This window comes from Heloderma suspectum, chromosome 11 (genome assembly GCF_057233095.1).
Source record: "Heloderma suspectum isolate Gila_16-S chromosome 11, 16-S_ref, whole genome shotgun sequence".
In the NCBI taxonomy this organism is placed as follows: domain Eukaryota; kingdom Metazoa; phylum Chordata; class Lepidosauria; order Squamata; family Helodermatidae; genus Heloderma; species Heloderma suspectum.
In genome coordinates this window covers 31,501,606-31,527,831 of record NC_139468.1, presented here as the reverse complement: position 1 = coordinate 31,527,831, position 26,226 = coordinate 31,501,606, and the positions used below count along the sequence as shown (strand labels likewise).

The window sequence follows — 26,226 nt, the reverse complement described above, 5'->3', positions numbered from 1 at the left end:
CTTCTTGACCAAAGCCTTAGACCTGTTCTCACCTTCGCCCCATGCCTTCAATCAGCATGGGATTGAGGAGCGGGATTGCTCTCACTGGCCCCACACCCAGCTTCCGTGTCTTCAGTGGAAAGTGTGAACGGGGTGGCTGTAGGCACATAGGCTCTTCCATGCGACCGGCAACCCTGTGCAACAAGCGTTTTGAAAGCAGCGCCTAGGTGCACAGAGTGCCTTTTACACTTTCCATTGAATGGAAATCTGTTGAATGGTGAGCATGGTAGTGCTCCCTAATTGCGCATGGACTGAACATGCGGAGCCCAGGTGGGAACAGGGCTTTGGTTTTTGAAATCAGTTGCATGACAGCAATGCTGTTTCCTATTGGCCCCCCTCACTCGGTGAGTCTTCCGTCTCACTCCCATTGTCACCAGCTGCTCTTGCTTCTCGTCGTCTTTCACATCATTGCTACCACTTGGTTGCTTGACAGGCAGAGAGCCAGTGTGGTGTAGCGGCTACAGTGTTGGGACTGGGAGTCGGGAGATCCAGATTCTGATCTCCACTCGGCCATGGAAGCTCACTAGGTGACTTTGGGCCAGTCACAGACTCTTGGCCCAACCTATCTCACAGGGTTGTTGTTGTGAGGCTACAGTGGAGAGGAGGAGGATTATGTACGCCGCCTTGGGTTCCTTAAGGAGGAAAAAAAGCGGGATATAAATGTAATAAATAAACAAAATAAATAAATAAAATAAGTTTACTGCTTCTTCTACTGCTTCTCCTTCCCACTTCCTTCTCACCACCGCCGTTGTCCGAGCAAGAAGCAGGGTGACAAGGAGGAACAATTCCAGGGGGCTCTTGTCAGTGGGCCCCTACTGGGGTGTGGGCCCTTGGCAGGTGCCCAACGATGCCTACCCTTGACCCAGTCCTGCATGAGAGTTAGAAATGCAGCTCTTCCGTCACTGGAATCTCTGTCCAAGGGGACAGCTCCTCCAGTGGTACAGCACATACTTTGCAGGTGGAAGCACCTGGCATCTCCTCTGCCTAAAATCCTGCAGAGAGCCACTGCCAGCCACAGTACTCAATACTGGGCAAATAGTCCCACTGTGGTGTAAGGTAGATCCTTATGCACACATAAGGATTTCCTGCACACAAGACCAATGCTGATGCTACTACTTTCCTCCCTAATAACTCTGCCTTCTTTCCTCAGTGGGGAGGCCTGGCCAATAGTACTTGACTGGTGGGCATCCCCTTCTGGGGTTATGCCCAAGATCAGTGCCCTGTCTGTCCAAAAAGTCTGCCTGTCTCTGTCTCTGTCTCTCATTTTTACTTGCCATCCTCCACACTGCTGTCTCTTAATTAATCTTTTCTCTGAACAAGATCAGTTATGCCCTTTTTCTGAACAGCTTCAGGTGTGGTTTGAGACCTGCTGCTGTGTGCGGGAGGCATTGATTCCTTCAACTGTTACCAGGGTGAGGCTGCAACGACTTCCTGCCAAGCTTTAACACAGATACATTTGATGTGTCAGGATCCTGGAACCTTTTTGGCTCTTGAGTTTCATGTTGATTTGATGAAGGAGAGGAGCCTTTTAGCAAATACTGTGTGATTCAAAGCACTGAAACCACTGTCTTGGATTTTGACTTCGTGTGTGCGCAATGAATTAGCAATGAGTAAGACATTCTAGGAGCCAGACAGAAGGAGAGACCTGTGTAACTCAGTTGCCAGTCCCCAGGCCCATTTTTTTAAATAGTTTTAAATGATTATGTATGCAAAAAGGAAAAGGAAAAAATTATATCTGTAACACTATACATAGTCTGACAAAATGAAAAAAGGGAAATATATCAATTGCTTTTCAGTCTACTCATTAATCCATCAAAAATACAACTTAATTTTTAAAGGCAAGAAAACAAAGTTAATGGATGTACTTTATCTTGATAATTGTCATTTCAATAATTAATAAATAAGATCTACTTTTCTACAGATGTGCCTTCTTTCATAGTGCTTTCTTTTCCCCTCCTTTTTTATGTGCCACTGGGCATCTGGGTTTTTTGCAACCCAGTTAGGCTCAGCTTCCTGAGAATCTCCACTTTCATTTTTAAAAAGACAACAAGTTGCTTCTGGTCCTCATGGTTGTGAGTAAATGCTTAGAAGTAGGTCAGTGATGTCTGCTGAAATCTCAGAAGATAGCAAAGTGGCTGAACAAGATTCCCAGTGGTTAGTTCCTTGTGTGCCTTTCCCATGATGGGCAAAAGGAGATTAAATAAAGTAAGAAGAAGAATAGACTATGTAAAATATATGCATTTTTGTATAGTTTGAATAATATATGCAGAGAAGTGAGGGCAGATTTTTTTTTTTTAAAGGCAGATTGTGCACACTGCCTTGGCTTATCCGTATATACTTTAGAACACAATTAACCCACTGATAAATTAGAAGTGTGGGGCTTTCTGACTGTAAACCCGTTGTGCGAGTTTTATGGCCAACCTGCTTTATAGACCCATAAATCATTACTATATCACTTGAGGTGTTCGTAGAGGTTCCTTGGTCTGATTATATTCCTGCAGCTGTGGTCTGCAAAGCAGCACAAAAGTTGAAGCAGGTATCATCATCATCATGTCTGCAGGCACTCTAAATGCAGAGATGAGAGATACTGAGCTCTTAGCAACCCCTGTACATTGCATGACACGTGGCATAGATGTGTTTGTTCAGGTTGGTTTACAGATTGGGGGTATGAGATAGACAAGGTGATAGCATTCTAAACGAAGCATGCAAGGTTCTTGGTTTACATAAGACAGTTCACCAAATAGAATCAGTTCTGTCTTTCTTATTCTGTATCTTGGTGCATTCTGATCTCAAGTTTGGCAGCTGCCTTTGTTTTCTCCCCATGGTTTACAACTGCCCCTGATACTTGGTAAAATTAATTCTGAGGTCAAGGTAACAGAGCCAAAAGCCTCACTCTCAACCTGTCATACAGCTGTGTGCAGATATTTCTAAATGTTATTGTAAGCTCCTCAGGGCAGACACCTTTCTTTTTTGTTTATGGTACACTGCAAAGATCTTTGTACATTGGCAGTACAGTATAAAAACAAACAAACAAACAAACAAACAAACAAACAAACAAACAGATATAGCCAATCCTGTTAGTATATCATAAAAACTGCACTGAAGATTAACTCTTGCTGCAAAAACTCTTCGTGTTTTGCCATTTTGTCTGAGATAATGTTGGACTCTGTTTTGTGTCTCTTACATGCTTTTCTGCCTGCTGTTCCTGTTGTGCTCTGGGTGAACCCTATCTGTTGAGTTGCATATTGCATTTAGCAAATGCCAACATCTTGATTTATTTGAACTGGGATGAGAGGGAGAGAGCCTGTTAATGAAAGCAATAAGCCTGCCTTTCTCTTAAGCTGGTGGAGCAAATTTCTATCTACCAAGCACAAAATAGGACAATTCCCAGTGGCACTGAGCTATAGATTTCATCCTGAGCAAGGTGTGGGCATGTTGGGTCAGTTCTGAGGCCTGTCTAGTGCATCATCCTTTCTCCAGCGGGGCCAGGTGCCTTGCATATGCTCACAAGCAGGTCAGTAGAGGTGATGGCCAAACGGCTCTAGCCTACAGCATCTGTTACACTCAGAGGTACACTGCCTCTGAATATAGCAATTCCAAGGAGTTTTTTAAAGCTACCGTGGGCATTGATAAACCAACTTATATGTATGTATTTGGCTAAACCTTGCTTCTACCTAATGGTATGTGGGTAGGAAAATCCCTCTGTGTTAAGAGACCCTTATGGAATCTCTGGCCCAGTTCTCACATAATGAGAAGCCACCGTGGGTGAATTTCCCTGCAGGCCTTCTCGTTGCAGTGGTGGCCATTTTGAATGTTCAAGCCACGGCAGGGGCGCACTGTAGCTTGTTGTTATGTGTAACCCCAGCGAGAGTGGGTTGTTGAGGGGGCTAATAAACCACCCAGAACCCATGGGCTATTTTAGGGTTGCGGGTACCTTGTTAACCACGCCAACAACCCACCTTCGCCAGGTTTGCACGTAATGACGAACTACAGCACCCCACCCTCCTCTATGGCTTGAAGATTCAAAATGGCAATGGCCGCCATGATAAGGAGCCCGTGGGGAAATTCACCCACAGTGGCTTCTCATTATGTGCAAACCAGTTCTCTCCCTCTCTTACTGGGTTTGGACATCATGCTAAGCCACAGTGGGTTGTTTTTGTGGGCGATTGCCAAGTGGCTTAGTGTGACATCCGAACCTGGAGTGTTTTCCCTGGCATGGGTAGTTTTGCACAAGCAAGCCACACTCAGAACCCATGGCTTGTAGTAGGTTTGTTTAGGGTGGCTTGTTCTCAAGGTAGCTTAGTGTAACGTCTGAACCCAGTAGGGTGATTTTTTTAGTGGGTTGTTGCGAACGGCTAGAGAGCCTTCCAGCAAGAGTGGCGAAAACTCCTGCCACTCCTCGTGATCTCACTAGTGCCATCACCATTCTCCTTCATCCTTTCTTAGCCCCAGGATGGATTTTTAATTCCCCCCCCTGCAAGATTCTTGAAGGAAGGACACCAGAGAGTGTCCCCGAATGCATTCACATTCTCTTTTTTTTCTCTTTTAATTTCTGGTCCTGTGCAAGAGTGAAGGATCGAATGACCACTACTAGGTGTTTTTGCCCTCCCATTTTACTGCCCTCCCATTTTAATTTTGCCCTCCCATTTTACTGCCCTACCATGAGATTTGTGCAATTTCCCCCTCTATTCTACTGCTCTGCCATGAATTCTGCATAATATTTGCAATCCTGCTCTCTGCTCTGTAACCCTTGTGTACAGCTGACAGCTAGCAGTGGAGACCAGTGGAGTGGAAAAGACAAGCAGGAAGTGGTGGTCCTGGTGGGGAGCTGAAAACGGCTGGCAGCTGCAGGAGAGAAGGAGCTTTGGGGGTGGGGAGGGGGAAATTACACAAAATCCATGGCACAGCAGTAGAACAGAGGAATTTGTGCAAATTTCATGGCATGAAAAATAAAAATTAAAAAGTTTACGAACTCCCTCCCATGGGTATTCTTACTTCAGTGTAAGGGAAGTGCTGAAATGGATGATATTGACAAGAGGGGGATATGGGCATGTTTGGCTAAACAGCGGCCAGGCATGGCTTATTGGAAGGTTAAACAACCTTCAAATAACCCATGGGCTGTTGTAGGGTTATTTGAAAGGAAAGGAAAGGAAAGAAAAGGAAAGGAAAGCTTCCACTTGTGCAAGCACCGAGTCATTACTGACCCATAGAGGGACGCCGTTTTTCCTTGGCGTTTTTCCTGGCAGACTGTATAGTGGGGTGGTTTGCCATTGCCTCCCCCAGTCGTATCTACCTTTCCCCCAGCAAGCTGGGTACTCATTTTATCAACCTTGGAAGGATGGAGGGCTGAGTCGACCTGAGCCGGCTATCTGAAAACCAGCTTCCGCTGGGATTGAACTCAGGTCGTGGGGAGATTTTCGGTTGCATTACTGCCGCCTACCACTCTGCGCCACACAAGGTTATTTGAGGGTTGTTTAACCCTCCAACAAGCCTTGTTGCCCTGGTTCAGACAACACGATAAGTCACAATTGGGCAGTGATTATGCAAATTGCTCGCTGCACGTGCCTTGGCTCACAATGAGCCACCGTGGCATGTTTTGATCATGCAAACCAGGTCTCTCTCTCCCTGGCTTACTCCCTGGCCTTGTCTGAGTCAGGTACACTTTGCTTTACTGCCACCAAACCATAACACAGTTGCTTTCCACCGTGTTCTGGATTGTGTAGAGGCTTAACAACATGAGAACAGCCATCTTGAATCAGACCAAAGGCTTATGTAGACCAGCATTCTGTTCACACAGTGGTAGCGATGTGAGGTCTGCCTTGTTTTACTGATGTCATGCAAGCTAGTCTGGGATAACTCCTTCAGAGTTCTGACTGGTCCTGACTGAAACCCAGAGCGGATTCACCACCCCACTGACATCAGAGCCACCAGCCTCCACTGGTCTCTGGATTTACAGTAACACTTTGGCTTTTAACACCAGCCACACAGCTTTTTTCTTCATGTGTGTGCGCGTGTGCATCAGCGTGCTCCTCCACATCCAAACAGTAATGGCGGAGCTTTCTAGAGACAGCGTTTATCTGAACTCGCGGGCTAAACATTTCGCTTTTCTTCCCATTTTTCTTCCCAGAGGATGTTCCCCGGGAGACATTGATGCATTTTGCAGTACGTCTGGGGCTGTTGCGGCTGGCATGGTTCCTGTTGCAGCAACCAGGGGGCAGAGGAGCCCTGTGTGTCCCCAACAGTGAAGGCGCGACGCCCGTGAGCTTAGCCTTGGAGCGGGGCTATCAGAAACTGCACCGACTCCTGACAGAGTAAGGACGGTTTTCTGGGTGTTGCAGTGGTGTGTGTTATTCATCCTACTAACAAACAGACCTGGCTTTGCGTGGGTTGGAATAGCCCCTAATTTGATTCAGCAAAGCCTTTGACTAAATGTATGCAGGTGTCAGAGTTGGACACGTTCTGCCTGCCCTGCTTGAGTGAAGCCATCCCTGCTGGCAGCCCTAGGTACGGTCCCTGCTAAATCACTGTCCTTTGGCCTACTAATTTCCCCTGGCTTCAAACTGTACTGACTGCAAAGCTACGCTATGCTATGCTCTGGTTAGGGAATTCTGCCCCTAGCCATGGAAGATGTTAATGCAGGCTTCAACCACATGGACACATTTAAAGTAATTTATACTAATGGATGCATTTTAAAAGCAAAATAACACTGGGGTTCACACCCCTAGGGTCCCCTTGGTATGCATGCCAAGTGTCAAGTGACTGGGTGCAGATGGACAGAGAGAAAGACACATCCTCTGTTATTACAGGTTTATATCTTGCCTTCTAAGGCAGCATACCAGGGATTCCCAAGTGGCCTCCCATCCAGGCACTGACCAGATCCGAACCCGCTGAGCGTCAGCGTGGTTGCTGCGTCATGGGCCTCTTGACCACGATGCCTTAGGACTCATGTTTGGCTCAGGGCAGATGGCTGCCTCCCTTCACATGCACAAATTTCCTCACCTTCTCGAAACAGCCTTAACTATCCTCCAACCTGGCACCCTCCAATTGGGTTGGAGCACCATAATCTCCAGCCAGCCTGGCGTTTAGTGGGCTGGAATTATGGGAGTTGTATTCCAACACATCTGGTGGGCTCCAGGTTGGAGAAGCCTGGTCTTATCTGTGGTTAACGGTTGCCTCTGTGCTGTGCTTAACGGTAACCAGGCTTACCATTGTAAGCAGGTGTTACAAACCAGCTTCAGACTCTTGTTATGATGGGAATCTTGGTTAGCGTTAACCATGGTTAAGATGAGCGCAGTGGGAACTCTCAACTCATTTTAAGGCTGTCAAGGGGAGAGGAGAGGACTGGCTGGAGGGAGCATCTGTGCGACGCCACAGCCCCTTTCCCTTTTCTTTTGCCTGATTCCCGGCTTGAAGGAGAAAAGAGGTGAGAGATCCAGGATATTGAGTTTTGTGCCCAATATTATGGGAATTGTAGTCCAACATACATAGAGGGCACTGGGGTGAGGAAGGCTGCTGTATACTCTCAGGGGGTCACCCTTACTTCAGTGGAAATTCATGGACGCTTCAATGCCTCCTCTTGTAAACCTTTCAGTTCGGGCCAAACACGGCGCGGCCTCACACGTGTCTTTGTATTTAAAGTGCACATTTTAAAGATGCCAGTAGAAGTTGCTGTGGGGCCTGGCATGAGATACTGATAACTGTTGGGATTTCAGCAGCGAGGGAGGAGGAGTTTAATCCTTTCCTCCCGTGATGAACATGGTTCCTCTGTAGCTGCTCTTTGTATTGGCAGGAAATTTCCCGTCAGGGTGGTGCTGGAACGACGTCAAAGTAGGCATCTGGCTGGCCTCCCTGCGGGGGAGAGCATTCCCTAAGAGGGTCCTGCCAGACGTACCATCTGCCCCATAGGTGGTGGAGACACCTGGGGAAGGCCTCTGTTGAAGGCCTTCGTGTGCAGGCTGGCACAGGTAGAGACAGGCAGGCCTTTGGGTGCCCTGGTCCTAAGCTGCAGAGAGCTTCAAAGGTTTAGGCCAGCACTTTGAATTGAGCCCAGAAACAGACCGGGAACCAGTGCAATTGACAGAACACCGTCATAATGTGACTGTAACGCCTACCATCATGTTTTCCCTAAACACCTAATAGCAGAGGCAGATTTAATTCTTTCTGAACACGCTGCTCTTTCACATTCCCCAAAACGTACTTTTAGAATGTATAAGAGTCAAGACTACATGTCCTCAGAGGAGGCCACCTCCCCCCTCGCTATTTCTGCACAAGTCACTGTCCTGGCCATGCCTCTTCTGGCGGCAAGGAATCTCGCTGCATTTCTGCATTGGGTGTGACCCGCATGCGGTGCGGAGAAGCGCAGTAGAATGATGTGCTGCCAGCAGAGGCTGATGGAAAGCCGACAAGGCCAGATCCAGAGTCTTCCAGAGGGTGGCCTCATCGGTGTGCTTTCAGCAGCCTTTTATTTAATGTATTTCTCCTGGTACCCTGGTGGTCCTAGGTGCATTGTTCAGGAATTTGGGAATTAACTTCCCAGAGAGCTTCGGCTGTTGGGCAGTATAGAAATGTAATAAATAAATAAGTAAATAAATAAGTTTGCTACTCTGTATTATAGCTGCAATCCAGGGGTACATTGGTTTGCAAGTTGGTTGTCTCGTGACAGTCACTCATGTGGCTTTTGATGCTGAACAGTCTTCGTATCCTCGTTGCGGAGGGGCCATAGCTCAGTGACAGAGCCCCTGCTTTGCATGCAGAGGTTCCCAGGTTTGATCCCCTGCATCTCCAGGTAGGGCTGGGAAAGAATCCTTCCTGAAACTCTGCAGAGCTGCTGCCAGTCCGTGTCGACAATACTGAGGGAGGTAGACCGATGGCCTCATTCTGCATAAGGCAGCTTGCTATGTGCTGTCCTTCCTCTTACCTCTCGCTCCCCTCTTTCCACTTGTAAGTCAATCAGCAGGCATCACCTTCCTAAGCTGCTTTAAACTTCTTAATCTAGGTGCCTGTAACCCTTCTGCAAGTAATCGCGATGCTTTCAGCATCAAGGAAATATGAAGGGATAAAAGGGTCCATAAGGAGAGACCCCCCCCCGCTTGAGTACTTTTTTTTTTGTACACACAAGATTGAAGGGGTATATTTAATTCCTAGAGGATCTGTCTCCAAGCTTGGAGTCATTCTTTCGGGGGGCAAGCCCGCATCGTGCATGATGTCTCTAGTTTCAGTCCATCAGTTACAAAACGGTTATTGATGTACTTGTGGCAAGATTAGCTGGTATGAGGAAGGTTACTGGGTTCCTTAGGTTGTGAAGCTGTAAATCAGCCCTGGGGCAGGACAACGTGGTGTTTTGTTTCAGAGCTGGAGTGCGGCTGCCAAGTTCAGTCTGACCCAGGTCCAGTGAATAAAAGAGAAAATTCTTGCCCATTTTAACAGCGGTGGCCTGTTAGCAGACTGGATTTCATGGTGTTTGCTTGTCCATCGTCCCGGTCCAAATCTGAATTTTATACATTCAGCAGGATCCAAGTGATCAAACTTAAGAACAGAAGAAGAGCCACGCTGGATCAGACCAAGGGTCCATCTAGTCCAGCATTCTGTTCACACAGTGGCCAACCAGCTGTTGACCATGAAGCCAGAAGCAGGGCATGAGCACAACAGCACCCTCACCCATTTTCCCCGGCAACTGGTGGACACAGGTTCACTTCCTCCGGTAATGGAGGCAGCAAACAGCCATCAAGACTAGTAGCCATTGACAGCCCCCATCCCCTTCCAGGGTGCTTGTCCTGCACTGTACCACTTCAAGCTGCTGGTAAGGTCATGTCTGAATGTTCCTATGCGGGAGAAAAGAACCCCATATTCCCTGCATGTAGAAAATAAGCATGCAAGGGAACTGTCCCTTCTGTTGCTAATTTTCTAGGTTCAACAAGATTTGTTCATGGGCCTGGTGCATTCAACATGCATCCCATACCCCTTTCTCCCACAGCCTGAAGTAAACATAGTTCAGGAAAACTTTTTGCTGCTTCATTCTGTTCAGTATATAAACAGAGGTCGCGCTGGGAATTTCAGATTATGATAGGATTGCCGGATGTCAATGGCAGGTGACATTTGGGATCTGTAAGTAAGTGATGCTGCAGTGTTGTTGCAGAAAGGCTGGTCTGGGTCTGGTCAGTCCCCAGATGGGAGACTGATTAGGTTTCTGGGGAATAGTGAACACTTCTTATATTAATTTATTTACACTATTTATATCCTGACTTTCTGCCTGAACAACAGGGCTGTTGACAATAAGTGAAATATATGCATTAATCTCCTTTTTGAAGAGGTAGTGCTGGGTGGGTGATGAAGGCTCAGGGTGGATGGGATGATGATGGGAAATGGTAGATGCTGCTGCTGGTGCAGTTCTCTGTGCGCTCTGGAGGACAAGGTCACGATAGGCACATAGTGAAATACACAGAATTTGCTTCCCTTCTGTAATACCTCCAGCAGTCCAGGCTGGAATATTTGATTGGTTTCCCCCAAACAAATGCAACCGACTAAAAATGTCGGTTGCAGTTCTGTTTCCCCCTCGAACTTTTTTTATGTTCCAATCCAATGTGAAAGAATGCGAGAATTGCGTTATTCTGTGCCTGGGGTGCCGAACCTCTTTCAGCCTGAGGGCCAAATTCAATCTCAGAGAAGCTCTCAGAGCCCATTCCAGTTGTGGGTGTGGCCCAAAGTGAAGAGGCGGGCCCAAGACAAAAGGGGCAGGGACAAAAATAGCAGCATATTTTAGCTTCAAGTTCGTACTGCCAGTAACTAAGCCTTTGGAGAGGCATGTCAGCCTTAAGGGGGTGGGGCCATGGGAAGGGGACTTGGCCCTCTGGGGAACCCCAGGGGGCAGCCAGATTGGGACCCCAGGAGGGCTGGATGTGGCCCACCAGCCTGAGGTTCAACACCCTGTTCTATGCCTTGTCCCACTTGGCAAGGCAACTCATGGGCAAGCTGATTAAGGAGTAACTGGAAAAGTGTTGTCTGTCTGTCTGTGTAGCCCTAGGTGGCCAAAGAGAAATTTGATTTCAGAGCTGATGCCAGGCTGAGAACATGACCAGAAGAATTCATTCATTGGGAAGCATTTATCTCAAATGGAATTCATAATATGTACACCTGGTTGGTTGGGCATATGGCTTCTATCTTGTGAGGCTTTCTGTTGTACTGCATCCCACATGAACATTTCAAAATTGGTTGACTCACAAAGGACTTGTCCTCTTGAAGGAGGGTAACGTATGGTGCCCAGGTGTCAGAATAGCTTTGCGTGTACTTGGAGAATATGGGGGGGGCGGAAGAACCAAGCAGCTTGGCCTGGGTGTCATGATCACAGGGTGGTTAACAAGCCACCGTGGCTTGTTAACCACCTTGTTCTTGCTGACTGATTTGCATGCTGACTGATTTGCATAATTTCTTGTGTCGTCCGAACCCAGTGGTGGCTTGTTAGAATGGTCAACAAACCACTCAGAACCCATGGCCTATTGTAGGGGTGTGAAGTGGTTTGTTAACCACCTCAACAAGCCACCCTTGCTGGGTTCACACAACATGAGAAGCTGTGGTGGTGGCAGGGGATGGGTGGGTTGGATCAGCATTCTGGTGTCCACAGGCACCGCACCCCACTGTGGCTAATACTGCAGTGATCTTTCGAACCAGGTCTTATCTTCTCTTGAGTTGTAGACTAGAGTTGGGTTGCTTCCCCAAATCTTCTACATTTTTGCATCCTTCCCCAATCTGGCTCTCCCCAGATGAGTCAGACTACAACTCTCATCATTTCAACCTTGAATGGGAATGATGGGAGCTGTAGTCCAACACTGCTGGAGAAAGCTGGTTGAGAGAAGGCTGCTGTTCACTTCTTTATCCAAAAGCGTTGAACAACTCATAATAATTATACAACTTAATTATGTAAATATTATAATTATTATATAAATATAAATATTTTCCAAGTTTAAAAAGGGGGGAAGGTATGTGGGTGCTATAACCTGTGCAAGTGGGACCTATGACAAAATGTTGTAATGGTCTCACCTCCTGATAAGGTTGCTTCAGTTCAAGGCACCAGCTAGCCAGCCATACCCTCCACTAGCAGACCATGTCGGGAGCTGCCCCCTTTCAGCATGTAACTCCTTTGTTGAGGGAACTGCACTGGCTGCCTATTCGTTACCAGGCCAGGTTTAACGTTTTGGTACTAGTGTACAAAGCCCTAAACAACTTGGGACCAGGATACCTGAGAGAGCCCCTTCTTCCTTACCAACTGTCAGGAGCACCCTTGCTGCCTTCTGAAATCCTCAAGTAGCCAGAATCAACACGCAGACGATAGGGCTCTTTTCCAAGGCTTCAACCAAATGACGCTAACAGATGCTAATTGCTTGAGCCTAATGAGGGAAACTTAAGAGAGCTGCCTACCAGCGGTTTCAAGCCTTAGAAAAATCAGTTGGTCTCCATTTGGAGGGAGATGGCGGGAAGCCTCTGAACTTATGGGCTAGGAGGAGAGAGTCCACCCCTTTCCCATGGGGCATCGGGGCACAGCTGTTGCTGTCGCGCCAAGTGGCCTGAGCGCCTCCTCTTGGTGCCTGCCATCTCCCGCTTGTCCCTGAGCCAAAACTCCTGTTGTCCCTCCCCCTCCCTGCCAGGGTCACTGGCACTCTCAGGAATGTGAGCAGGGAGGGGCTCTCCCATTGGCTGCGCCTCTGAACAGCATGCGAGTTCCTCTCCCACGGTCTCTGTCTCTTCCTCAGAATCAGAACTGCTTTGGGGCTCTCTGGGCTCTGATCCAACCCTGACACCAACCTGCCCAGTCACTAAGGTCATTGGAGGGCATGTTCCTGGTGGCTCCACATGGATGTATGGCCCGACTGGAGTCCACCAGGAGAAGAGCCTTCAGTGTGGTGACCCCCTTTCTTTGGAACTCCCTGCCCCTGGAGGTCAGGCAGGCACCAACACTGTGCTGTTCCCGGTGCCTCCTGAAAACAGCACTGTTCCAGGAGGTGTTCCTTAATTGACCAGTCACGGTTTCTATTGGCATTCTGTTTTTAAAATAGCGTAATTTTAATCTGGTGTTTTAATCTTTTTATCCTTGTAGTGTTTTATCTCTTGTGTTCACCTCTCTGAAATCTGTTCTAGATACGGAGCGGTATACAAATATTGCTAATTAATTAATTAATTAATTAGCAAGCAAGCAAGCAAGCAAATACAAATCTGCGTCTGAATTAATATAGATCAGGGATCCTAACACTGAGGATAAAAGATAAACGGTTAACCCAGCCTTTTCCAACCTGGTTCCTTCTAGATGTGTTGAATTACAACTGAACTCCTGTTAGGGATGATGGGAATTGTAGTCCCAACACACCCTGAGGGTACCAGGTTGGGGGAGTGTGGTGTAGCATCTTGACCTACTTCATGAATTAACTTCAATTTGTGGGTCTGAGGTTTCTGTTTTTTAATTTCAGAGAAGGAGCCAGCGAACCAGATTCCTGGAGCACCTTGTCACACACAGTGCACTCCGGGGAGTACTGTGTCAAGCACCACCGGGTGCTAAACATTTACACTCTGACGGCTGAAACTAAGGAAGGAGCGGGATCCAGCATGGAGAGTGACGTCGTCCTGCTCGGAACGCACATACGGCGCCACCAGCACATGGTAAGGAAAAGAGGGCTGTGTCTACTCCACATGCCAAGTCTGGGATATGTTCATTTCATTTAAAACATTTCTATGCTCAGCTGATCAGCCATCAGCTGGTGGGGCGGGACCAAATTACCCCCAATACTCCCACTTTTTAGCTTAAAGCTCTTGCTGTCAGCCTTAGGGGAGGCATTTCAACCTTTGAGAATCGGGGGCAGGGGGGAACCTGTGCAAAAACCAGGAATCCACCAACCAGTTTGCGGCCTGGGGAAAGTGCGTGTGGCCATCTGGGGAACCCCAAAGGGCTGGATTTGGGACTCCAGGCCAGGTTGGGCCTGTGTGCCTGAGATTCTGTGCTCCTGTTCTGCATTGACTGGCAGCAGCTCTCCAGGGTTTCAGACAAGGGGCTTTTCCTAACCCTACCTGGAGAAGCCAGGGATTGAATCTGGGACCTTTTGCATGCAAAACACGGTACTCTACCACTGAGCCACAGGAGGGGTTGTAGATGGAGACCTGGCATGCCTGATTGCAGGATGGTTAATAATCCACAGAGGCTTGTTTACCACCCTGTGCATGCCGGTCATGTGTCAGAGGGGATTAGCATAATTACCCTCAGCAGCGTGGCTTGTCATGTGCAAACCTGGACAAGAACCCTGCCACAGCCCCTGGGTTCTGGGTGGCTTGTTCCCCACTGCAACAAGCCGCCCTGCTTGGGTCCACACGACAAGCTGTGCTGACGAGGGCAATTATGCTAACCTGCCCCGCCCCCGGCACATGTGGTGCAGGAAATAAGCCACCATGGTTTATTTCCCCAGCTGTAGTTGTGCAAATTGGGCTGGAGAGCGGATGAAGGTTACCATCGCTGCTTTCCCCCCATGTCCTTTTTTGCTGCCCCTATGTCCTTTTTGCTGCATACCTTCCGGAAAGAGCAGTTTCAGCTGGGTATTCCATCAACACATCATAGCTTTAAAGAGCTGGAAGAGCCAAGTAAGAGCAGTAAGGCAGGTTGAAAAGGTGTAAGATAATATGCATATACTCTTCCGTGCTCTTATGAAGCCAGGTCTGGATAACCTGCTAAGGTACTTATTGTAGCTTTAAAGAGACAAACAATGTATTGTATTCAAGTATAGAACTAAAAAGGAAAAAAAAAAGTGTGTGTTGCCAGTTTGTGCCCAGCATCAGATCAGCTCAACAAAAGAGAGGAAAAAACTCAGGCATTTGACTCGGTTGCTGAGATGTTATAGAATGTTTTATGATCATTCTTGCTGCTCAGAAGTTTAAAAGCTGCCAATCCTCTAGGCTCAGGATCTAGACAAAGGTATTGTGAGAAAGGGGTGCAGAGAAGGGCAGAGGCAGCTGTGTTGCAATACTCAAGGAGATACGATCGGCCTCCTCTTTGTTTCCCTCTGGGTGGATCCTGATTACATTTTTGTATCAATCTGCCTTTGAAGTGGGGTTGTCCTTCTTTAGGAGTCATTCGAATTGGCAGCCAGGCTGATGTTTTGCTGTTTGATGTATTTTATGCTACTTTTTTGGGTAGCTGCTTGGGTCCCGGGTTATTTTTTAATCAGGTGGCGGTGGGGGAACGGACATTAATAATGGCAAGTTTTATCGTATTAGTGTTTCTAATATGCTCGTTGTGAGTCGCTTTCAGATAACGTTTTGGTTCTGAAAAATGACATTAAAAAATCTCTTAAATAAATCAACATCACAGTGTTAATGAAAGATTATGCATGTAAACTGTGCGAAAGTGAGTTTATGTGGGATAGGAATGGGAACCGGAGATGCTGTGAACTGCAAATGTTGAATGGTCTCCACTTGCTCTCTAGGTAGTTCCATCAGTGTAAATGTGCTTATAGAATAGGGTTAGACAACCTGGAGCCCTCCAGATATTTTGGACTACCATTCCCATAAGTCCCACCCAGCATGGGCAATAGTCAGGGATTATGGGAATTGTAGTCCAAAACATCTGGAGGGCACCAAGTTGCCTACCCTTGTTATAAAGCAGGCTTCCTCAACCTGGTGCATTCCAGATGTTTTGGACTACAACTCCCAGCATTCCTGACCATTGGCTGTGCTGACTTGTACTAATGGGAACATTTGGAGGGCACCAAGTTGGCTAAGGCTATTATAGACTACATATTTAGGAGGGGGAATTTCCTGCTCTGTGGAGCTTACACTCAAAATGTATGTCGTGGTGATGCCCCGGGGGTAGGGTCTGAAGGCAGATGATACAGCGAAGCAGGGCAGAGTTTGCTCAGTGCCTGCATGGGAACGCCGCGTACTCTGCTTTGAGTTCAATTGAAGAAAGTCAGGATGCCATTATTAAAAAATCATAATTCTAAAGGGAGAGATGGAATGGGAGAGGTCAAGGGAGCAAGGGATGAATATAAGCAAACCTGGTAACACACCTCTGTTCATCCCTCAAGGCTCATCTTTGTGAGAATGAGGTCTTGAAAATGCAGAGCTGAATTCTGACATAATTCGAATGCTACTTTGCAGTCCCATAGAACACTGGGCAATACCCCCAAGCTACCTGATATACAGGCCTGGGCTTGTCATTTATTTTATCTCTTACATTTGTAACCTGCGCTTTCCTCCAAGGAGCCCAAGGGAGCATCCATGGACTTCCCCCTCTCCATTTTATCCTCACAACAGCCCTGTAAGGTAGGCTAGGCTGAGAGTCAGTGACTGGCCCAACATAACCCCGTGAGCTTCATGGCTGAATGGGGACTTGAACCCGGATCTCCCCAATCCCAGTCCAGCTCTCTAACCGCTACACCATCCTGGCTCTCTTGTGACGTTCGTTCTGGCACCTCAGATAGTAAAACAGAGCTTAGGGGTGTGTGTGTGTGTGTGTGTGTGTGTGTGTTCAAAATGTAATAAAGGAACACTTTTAAAATATTGCTTTGCACTCCCACTGGTTGTCAGTTAGCGGTCAAATGCAGCCAAGAGCACATCACACACCAGTTCTTTTTTTATTGATAGCACTGGACAAGCACTGGATGGGCACATCATGTCTTACAAATCGGAAAGACTATGTTTAGATGGCCCTTCCTATTGAGGCCTGGTTTGCATCACATCTAATCTAATTTGAATTTGGACTGGGGCCGGCAATTATTTCATTTCAGTTCATGCAGGGTCAGCTGAGAGGCCTCCGGCTTCCTCTGGAAGAGGCCTCTGTTTTTTCAGTCTGTGGAAGCATAATGACTTCATTGCAAGGACTGCAGAGAACTCCCATTCTTCCCCTCCCTCCCTCCTTGCCCAGTCTCTATGGGACACTTCTGTGTTCCTGAACAAGTGTCACTTGTATCTGTGTCTGCTTGCTCCACTGGCCAAGAACCAGCCAAAGTGTTTCTCTCTGCTTTTGCTGCAGAGCTATCAGCCACCAGATTCAGCTAATGCTTCATTTGGATGTGTTCACTTGTGCAGGCATTTTAAGAGTTGTGTGTGTGGGAGGGGAACCTTTGCTTTTCTAAGGTGTCCGTGAGTGGTGTTTGGGGCACAAAAGACAGCTGTATGTCTGTGTATTTCACAAATGCACCCTACAGACACAGGATCTGTGTACCATATTTGGCATCTGGAGAATGTCCAGGATTTTGTTTTTAAAAGGCAAGTTTCTAGTCCTTAAGGCTGCAAAGGTAGACTTGAAATGTGTGCGTGTGTGGGCAATGCTGCATGAAAACTTAGAAGTGGAGACATAGGTAGGAAGGAGTGCATGGGTGTGTAATGGGATTTCCAGTGGGCACGACTTTTCTGCTCCATGGATTTCTTTGCTCCTCCTCTTAAGAAGAGTCTTGGTAGTTCGGAGCAAGGGTCTACCTAGTCCAGCATCCTGTTCTTGATGAAAGCCACCCAGATACCTCTCCAAGTACTTAAAGGAAGGTGTCTGAGGCCAGCAACTGGTGTTCTGTGGCATAGTGCCTCTGAACATCACGATTCCCTTCAGCTATCCTGCGTAACATCCATAGATGGACCTCCTCTCGTCCTCCACAAATTTGCCCAATTCCCCTTTCTGAAGCCGCCAAAGCCAATGTCCATTGTTGCATCTTGTGGCAGTGAATTCCATAAATTATGCATTTATGGTGAAGCACTCCCTTGGGTCTGTCCTGGATGTCCAGCCAATCGGTGTCATTTGGTGACTTCCCCCTGCCCTGGTCCCCTGAGTTTTCACATTACATGAGGGCAGATCACACTCTCCTTTTCAACATCATGCATAATTCTCTAAGCTGGGGCGCAGAACCTCTTTCAATCCAAGTGCTGAATTCTATTTCAGAGAAGGGGGGGGGGAGGAATGGGACAGGGCCCCAAATACCAGCATATTTTAGCTTAAAGCTCTGACTGCCAGTAACTAAGCCTTAGGAGGGGCATTTCAACTGTTTAGAATGGTGAAAAAACTGTACAAAAGCTGAACCAAATGATCCATGGTTGGAGGAAAATGGAAGGGGCCAGTGGAAGGAGGGGTGGCCTTCTGGGGTACCCTGGAGGGCTGGCTTGGGACCCCAGGTCAGCCAGACTTGACCCCTGGCTTTGAGGTTTTGCACCTCTGCTCTAAACCTTCATCAAGTCCCCCCTCAATATTTTTTCTCCTAAATCAAAAAAGCCTGTCCTTACAGAGAGCGTACTCCAACTCCTTGTCAGTTAGCTAGAATAGGCATGCCAGTTTGTTCAAAGTTGCCTATTTGCCCAAGTTGCCTAACTTTGGCTCAGTTTGGGAAGTCCAGTTTCCATGGGAGAGTGGCAGTTTTAACCTGGTGCCAAAAAGATGAGCCTTGTTGGGGAGAGTATTTCATAAATGGGGGGGCACTGAGAAGGCCCTCTTCATGGCAATTAAGCAGTTCCCATTGGCACTAATGGACACTCAGGGCCCTGTGAAATAGGACCAGGGACCCGAGAAATAGATTTGGGGCTGGACCAGGCCTAGCAGTGCCTTTAAAGCAAGGGTTATACTGGCCTTCCCCATTCTGGTGCCTTCCAGTTGTTTTGGACATCAGCTCCCATTAGTCCCAGCCAGTGTGGCCAATGGTCAGGATGCCCCTGTTGCCCACTGACTTCTCCAATAGTCAAAATCAACACTCAGACAAAAGGGCTGCTTTCCAAGGCTTTAATTCCATTTATCCTAATTAGGCATACAGATGCTAATTGCTTGAGACTCAGAGGAACTACAAAGGAACAGCCATCTAGGGGTTTCTGAGGGTTAGGACATCAGCTGATCTCCATTTGGGAAAAACACGGCAACTCTCTGAACTTAAGGGGTGGGAGGGGAAGATCTCCCCCTCTCCCGTGATGCTTCTGGGCACAGCTGTCGACATCGAGCCAATCGGGCTGAGCACCGAAGCTTGGCCCCTGTGATCTCTCATTTGTGCCTCACGTCTAAAAGCTCCAGTTGTCCCTCCCTTTCCACGCCTGGTTCACTGTCGCTCCCAGGGATGTGAGCGGGGGGGGGGCTCCCCCTCCAGCTGTGCCTCTGAAGTCTGAGAGAGTTCCTCCCCCACTAATTGTATCTCCTCCTCAGAATCAGAGCTGCTTTGGGACTCTGTGGGCTCAGATACAACCCTGACACAGGAATTCTGGGGGTTGTAGTTCAAAATGTCTGGAGGGCATGGGGTATACATAGCCCTGCATGTAGCATACACTTGTGTTACTCCATTTATTTGATTTATGGGGAAGAAATATTGCTGTAAGAAGCGAATAGACTCTCCTACAGCCTGCGATGATAAAAGCAGCTACGGAGAAGAACCTGACCGATCCAGGCAACAAGTGAGCCACAAGCAAAGAGCAGCAAAGCTCACTGGGATCTGACACTAGTAGAGCAATGGGTGACTCAAGCCAGGGTGAAAAGCTTCCTGCTATACAAGAGGAGTTGGCAGCTCTTGAGCCCGGCCCGCTCCCTTGAGAAGTGTTGCACGGCCTTCCGTGGCCAGCCCTGGAGGCTGAAGGAGGGTGTTGGCTATGACAGTGGGCCCTGCTGTGTGTTTGTGTGTGTGTGTTCTCCAGGGTGCAGGGTGGGGGTGTGGCCCTCCCCTGTCTTCCAAAAGTGGCTCTCCAGCAAAACCTAGTTGACAAACAGGGCTGTCAAAGAAAGCAAGAAGCCCAATAGACAAACAACACCCGAGCTGCCCGCCCGTGTCACCCTGCGACTAATTTGCTTCCTGGTGATAATTGCTGGGTGGTTTTTACTAACAACGATTAGAAGCCTTGTAGGAAAGTTTTACATTAACACGCAAATTAATGTGTGCACTTTTGGAGGGCGATGCACAGCCAAATAAAACTTAAAACTGTCCGTCTTCCTTCTCCTCTTTCTTCCAGAATCTGAGTGAGCCCCCACAGCCCGGACAGACGAGTGAGAACTGCAGTCCTGAAGCCAAGGGCTGCGCAGCTGCTGCAGCCTGCGATCTGGGCGAAACGATGGCCGGAGGCGACCCAGGAGATCCTTCTGCCCCACTGCGTCTCCCTGCAATACCGATCCTGGCCCCTGCCTGCCCTGAGGATGGTGGCTGCCAGCAACCCGAGGAGCTTTTAGATACGCTGGAGGGTTTGTTGGGGCTGGAGGATGCAGAGAACCCAGAGTCTTCCGGTGAGAGTAAAAATATAGCTGACAGGTTGCACAAAGAGGAAGAGGAGGAGCTCCGCTCTGCCATCGACTCTGGGGCACTGTTGGAGGAGAATGAGAGCAGGCTGAACGCGGTTGCCAATCTCCGTGGTGCTGCTGGGGCCCCCTCCTGTGGAAATACAAACAAGGGAGCTGGAATGACATCCCCCGATGTTGCTTTGGAGCAAGGAGACCCGAGTGACAGCAGCCATTTCCAGGAAGTGCAGCGTGCTGAAGCAAGAGCAGCTGAAAGTGCCACTGAGCCTCTGACTTCCTCTGCACAGGCCAGCGATGTCGGTATGGGGCAAGGCGAATGCAAGAGCTGCACTGGGACTGGTGATACTGCTGTGACAGTCCAGCGGTGCGCAGAGAGCAACAGCGAGCCCCCTGGAACCAGGGCTGCGGGCGTATTACCATTGGCAGGTGTGGCAGTGACGGATCCTGCCACATCCTTCCTTGGAGATGGCGGTGCCGTTGCACCCGAGAATGCCACAGACCTACAAAGCGACGGTCCTGTTGATGCGAACACAGATGCTCGTCCTGTTGAGAGGGAAAGCAGCGCGCAGACGGGATCGGAGACTCCCAGTGACAGCGCAAAGAGCGATTTTACAGAATGTCCAGAGGATCGTGAGCTCCCACCAACGGAAGTGCAGGGCACAGCTCCAAGCCCTGGAACAGAAGTGGCGGCAGAAAACGTGGGGGGCGTTTCTGAGATTTCGCCAGAGCATGATCCTGCGGAGAAAGTGAATGATAATAATGGGCAGCAGCTGGAAGATGGAAACATGGATGCCGGGATGTATGCCTTGGATTTGCGTGGCAGAGTGCAGAACGCTGAAGAAGATAGGCCAAGTCAACCGTCTGTGGAGCCCAAGGCCTCCTGTGCCAGCCATAATATATCGGCGGCTGCAGCTGAAGTGCAGCATGAGCAAAACCCTGCGGAGCGGGTGCCTTCTGAAACCACCAGCCACGGCTGTGGAGGAAGTGCCGATTCTACCAGCCTCAACGAAGGGGCCATTGCTGCGTGCCCTGCTCGTAAACAAGACGCTGGCAAAGATGAACCAGGGAGCGGCTCTATATCATGTACAGATTCTCTGGATGCTTCTGAACCGCTTCCGTGTGTTCTCAGTCCTGCAGTGCTGTCCCTGGTTAAAGTGGAGCCTCTCTGCAACCAAGCAAGGCCGGCAGGAAGCAGTTGCGAGCTGGACCGGTTTAGCAAAAGTGCTCAGGAATTCATTGCCGTGGCTTCTGCCTTGCTTGTGGAGGAAGCGATCCAGCAGGCCCAGCTGATCGTGGCTCAGCGGGACAGTGCCGGAGCGGCCCCTGTTGGCCAGGAGGCATCTCTGCGCCTCGAGGACCTTGCCTTACCTTCGCGTGGCGAGGGCACGGAGTGTATTCAGGATCATGTAATGGGCACACCCTCGGCTATTCATCATCAGGAATCCAAACAACACCAGGAAGCAGCAGCAGCAGCAGATACGACAGCAACAGAACTGACGGGGGTTGCTGAACAGGGAAGCCCTGTCCGCTGTGAGCTAACAGTGGAGCCGCTTTCTCTGGTGGATCACTGGGACAAAAACAAAGAGAACAAATCTTCCTCGCAGCTGTCTGAAAGTGGGCCGGAGCTGCCTGGCAAGGAGGAGGAGGAGGGCTTGGCATCGATAGCTGTTGTGCAATCTCCTTGTTGTGATCAGGAGCTCCGAGGGAATGAAAGCAATGCAGAGGCTGGATTAAAGGGGGAAGCCTCCAGCACGGAAGCTGATGAGAATGTGAAAGTGGGTGTAGCTGGGGATGTCCTTCAAGGGTCTGGGCTGCCAGAGGATGTCTGTCTGTGCACCAGTGAGGGCCCCTGTACTGATGCCTCTCTGAACCCAGAGCTTGAGTTCAGCCCGGCTCTGCAGGCAGCCTCTCCACCCAGTGGAGTTTGTGATTTAATGGAAGCCCCTCTGGTCACCCATGAACTATCAATGGTAGCCAATCTTCTGCAGGAAGTGGAGGAAGTGGAAAATGTGCCTTCCAGGATCTTACTTCAGCCAATTGCCGAAGAGACGCTGTGTGATGGTGACTCTGGCTCTGAAATGTTCTTTTTAGCCAGGGAGGATGAAACCAGGCCTGAAGCTAAAGCAGCCCAGCTGTATGTCCTGCCTCAATCCGATGAGGGCAAAGGGGAGGGAAGCCAAGCTGAGCCAGAATTGCAACTTTTGCCACCCTGTCCCACCGTCGAGCTATTGAGAAAAGTGAAGGTGGAAAGCTCTGTTCAAGAAATTGGTGGTATCTTGGTGGATAACAGTGTCAAGACAGCAAATCCCCCTGATCAAGCCACATCGGTGGCTGAGGCATGTCGTCCCTTGGCACCTCTAGCTGGAAATCCCATGGAAATCCCCCTCTTGTTGGAATCCAGGGCTGAGGCCCGGCATGTGGTGGGCACTGGATCCATTCCTAATGGAGAAGCAGATTTAAATTTGCAACCTGACGGATTGGTGGAGACAGCTGCAAGCCTACAACTAGCAAGCTCTTCACCTGTTGCAGGTAGGCAGAAGTAGATTTCTTCTGTGTTAGGGCATGGAATTTGGGTATTTTTTTCAGAGGCAAGCAGAACGGGGAGATGTGCTTTGGCCCATGGGAACTGGGCTTTTGAAAGAGGGAGTGGGATCTGATTGCTGAATAGATGTATTTGAAATATATCCATGGGAAGGAAGATGGAGAAGAGAGAGAGAAGCAATCCCCATAGCTCTTTGTTTGGAGAAACTGTAGATCAGCCTTCCTCAACCTGGTGCTCTCCAGATGTGTTGGACTGCAACTCCTATCAGCCCAGGGGATCATCCCTTGTTCCCCTGGCTTCTCTCTCCTGTCCCTTCTCTTTGTTCTCTCTCTCCCACAGTTGAAATTCAGGTTGTAAGCTCCTTGAGGCAGATACCTATTTCCTTCCCCTCCCTCCTCCCCTTTTTACATAAATTACCTTTGCGAATTGCTGTAAATGGGTACTGGTAGTGCTGTATAAATAAGATGGCGATAATGAGCATTAAACAGTCAGCTTTATTAAGAGTGGCAGTGGAAAAATAGTAAGCCACTTAGGCATTTTGCATGTGGCGTTCCTCCTGGAACAGGTGCCTGGGCTGACCCAAACTTTAGTTGTGCCTCTTCTTCCCTGGTAGCTTGGAACTGGAGAACACAACAGGGCTGTGTATCAAGCTTCTTCTGCACATCAGCTGCTCCAGTTCTAAAAGTGTCCTTCCCAACTGAGCCAGCCTGTTTCCAAATGTACTTTTAGTTCACAGAGAGAGAGACAGACAGACAGACAGAGACAGAAACAGAGAGGGTAGTCTCCATCCCCCACTTTTGCATTTCTGGATCCCCAAGCGAATGCAGCAGCTACCCTTTCCAGCACATTTAAGGCTTTGCTCTGATTCAAGCCTTTATTTCCGACTTGACAAAACAAAGGGCGGGAGACAGATTTTGGCTGATGAGCAGCATTGACAGGAGAGGACTTGACGGCATCAGGACAGACCGGTTGGGACACCTCATTAAACCATCTTGCCTCTTCTGCAACAGGACTTCATAGAACACATTATTTTTTCTAAGGTAAAAGAGAGAGAGGGAGAGAGAAAGGAAGGAAGGCCTTTTTCCAATCCGAGCTGAAATCCTAGAGGTGGAATCTTTAGCAATGCTTAATGATAGTTTAAGGCAGGCTTAGGACCCCACCTGTTCAGACAGCTGTTAAAATGTAAACAGCTGAGATGTCTCTGTCTCTGTCTCTCTCTCTGTCTGTCTCTGCTGCCATTATGCTGTTTGCCCTGAGGAATCACAGGTGTGGCAGGTACCCCCACCCCACCTCAAGCAAAGCTTGATCTGCAACAAATTAGTACCGGCAAATCTAACACAAGGTAGAACTGCAAAAACATAACGAGTTGGAAGTGGCGTATGTGTGTGGCGTGCATGCAATGAAGGCTATATCTCCCCGCCACCCTCCCAATTCTGAAGGGCAAACAGAGGTAAAGGGTTGAGTCGCTGTCGTCTTAGGAACTTGTGTGCAAGTGGTGACCATTTTATAAGAACTAGATCTGAAAGAGAGCATCCTTCGACCTGGAAAATCTTAGTTGCTGCTGTGCTGGGCATGAATCAGCATTTAATAAGCTCCATTTTATTTTTGTGCTGTACGGGAGTTTGCTATTTCAATAGCCTGGGAGCGGCTGTAAGGTGATACTTGTTGAGTTTTGGCTCTGTGGGGACTCCTCCTCCTTCCATACTTCAGCGGCTGGCTTCTAAATTTATCCCCCCCCCCTTTATCTCTGGAGGATTCCCACCTCCACTGAAACAGTGTGGATAGGGGAAGGGATGAAGGTGCACAACAGATTAGCATCTGTCAAGTTAACAACCCGCCCCCGAAAAAAAACCACACACACAATGATGATGACATTAATAGAATTTAATACAATTTCACTTTGTTTTGTATTGTATTTAGATTTGAAGATTCCTACTGAGCCTCTTACTGCTTGTTTTAGAGATAATTACCTTTTAAACAAACTCTTATTTGTATTGGCTGGGACAGATTATTTTGTGACATACCGCACTGTTAAATTTCTTAAGGTAGCTCTAGGGATGAGGAATGTTTTCTTTAATTTTGGCAGATGAGGTCATTGAACAGGCCACTGCAATGGTGACCTTTTCGTAAGAACTAGATCTGAAAGTTGTTAACAGTTAGTTAAATTATTTCTTATTTTCTTATCATGATGCCTAGTTTGATTTCCGTGTATGTTGACATTCTGTAGTTTTCTTGTTTCAGTGCTTAGTTTGATGTATATGCAAAAGCCTGTTTGGCTATTAAGCATTTGGGTGAGTGAATATAATTTAAAGACAACTCAACAGGTAGCATAAGGAAGGATGGCGATGAGGTCATTGTCCTGTGGATTTCAGTGATTTGGAGGGCCAGCTTAATCATGGCTTTGTGGGTCAGGAAGTGCAGGAAGGCAAAAGCTAAAGGTGCAGGCGGGAGGGCTGGGACTGGAAGCCCTTAATTAGATACACTTCCTGCTATTCACCTGCTGCAAACCCGATGCTAGGGCTAGGAAGGGGTTGTTTGTTTGTTAGTGCAATTTGTTTGTTAGTTCAATTCAGTGGTGACTTTTGGGTAGTCAGAGAAAACAAGGTGAAACAAGTTCCATTAGTCCCAGTCAGTATGACCAGTGGCCAGGGATGATGGGAGTTGTAGTCCAAAACATTTGGAGGGCACCAGGTTGGGGAAGGATGCTGTAGTGTACCAGGTCACAGAGGAGGCATGTGTGCCGCCATGCCATCAGCAGGCATTTCCCCAGCTAAAGGTATGGTCTGAGGGAGTTGCCAGGAACAGCAGAGGTATATAGCTTGAAGGTGAGGGAAGGGGTTCCTGAGAGTTTTTGTAGAGCTTTGCCAGGCAGATAGGCCTTTTGCCTATTCACCTATGGAGAGTAGGAATGGTCTCCAGGCAACCAGACAAGAGGGAGATTTGGAAAGCTGAAGAGAGTTGGCTGTTACAGGTGTGATTGATCGGCCGAGATAACTTTTCTGGGCTAGTTTGCAAGGTTGAGTTCTGCCTTTATTATCTTGATTTATCTTACAGGACATGACGTCTGTGAATGAGGTCTCCCTTTCAATAATGTGTTTTAAATATTATTATAAAACCTTTATGCAACCTTGCCTACAGCATAGCTGAGTGCAGCATGTAGGTTAACTATAGTTAGCTATAGTTTTCCCATGTACTGGAAAACCTAGGCATGTATTCTAGCCCACCTCATCTCTAAGGCTTAGAAGATGTTACAGATGTATGTATTCCCATTGTTCATACAGTGCCAATCTGCTATTTTGCCTCCATGCCATCTGATCTATGTAGCAAACAGGCCCCTTGGGAAAATGCTTGGTACCATGGAAGGTTGGCATCCGTAGTCAGTCAGTCTGTCTGTCTGTCTGTCTGTCTTTCAATCCCTACCCCCCCTAGA

At 48.2% G+C, this 26,226-nt stretch overlaps 1 protein-coding gene across 4 annotated transcripts in view; it reads left to right on the top strand.

The window, feature by feature from the left end:
• AKAP13 (A-kinase anchoring protein 13) overlaps positions 1 to 26,226 on the top strand; it is a 366,785-nt gene that overhangs the window by 169,017 nt on the left and 171,542 nt on the right. For all 4 annotated transcript variants that reach the window (XM_084817349.1, XM_084817347.1, XM_084817350.1 and 1 more), the window contains exons 6-8: positions 6,167 to 6,350; positions 13,494 to 13,683; positions 19,975 to 22,783. In XM_084817349.1, the coding sequence (XP_084673475.1) occupies positions 6,167 to 6,350; positions 13,494 to 13,683; positions 19,975 to 22,783 (3,183 nt within the window). The remainder of the gene's footprint in view (positions 1 to 6,166; positions 6,351 to 13,493; positions 13,684 to 19,974; positions 22,784 to 26,226) is intronic.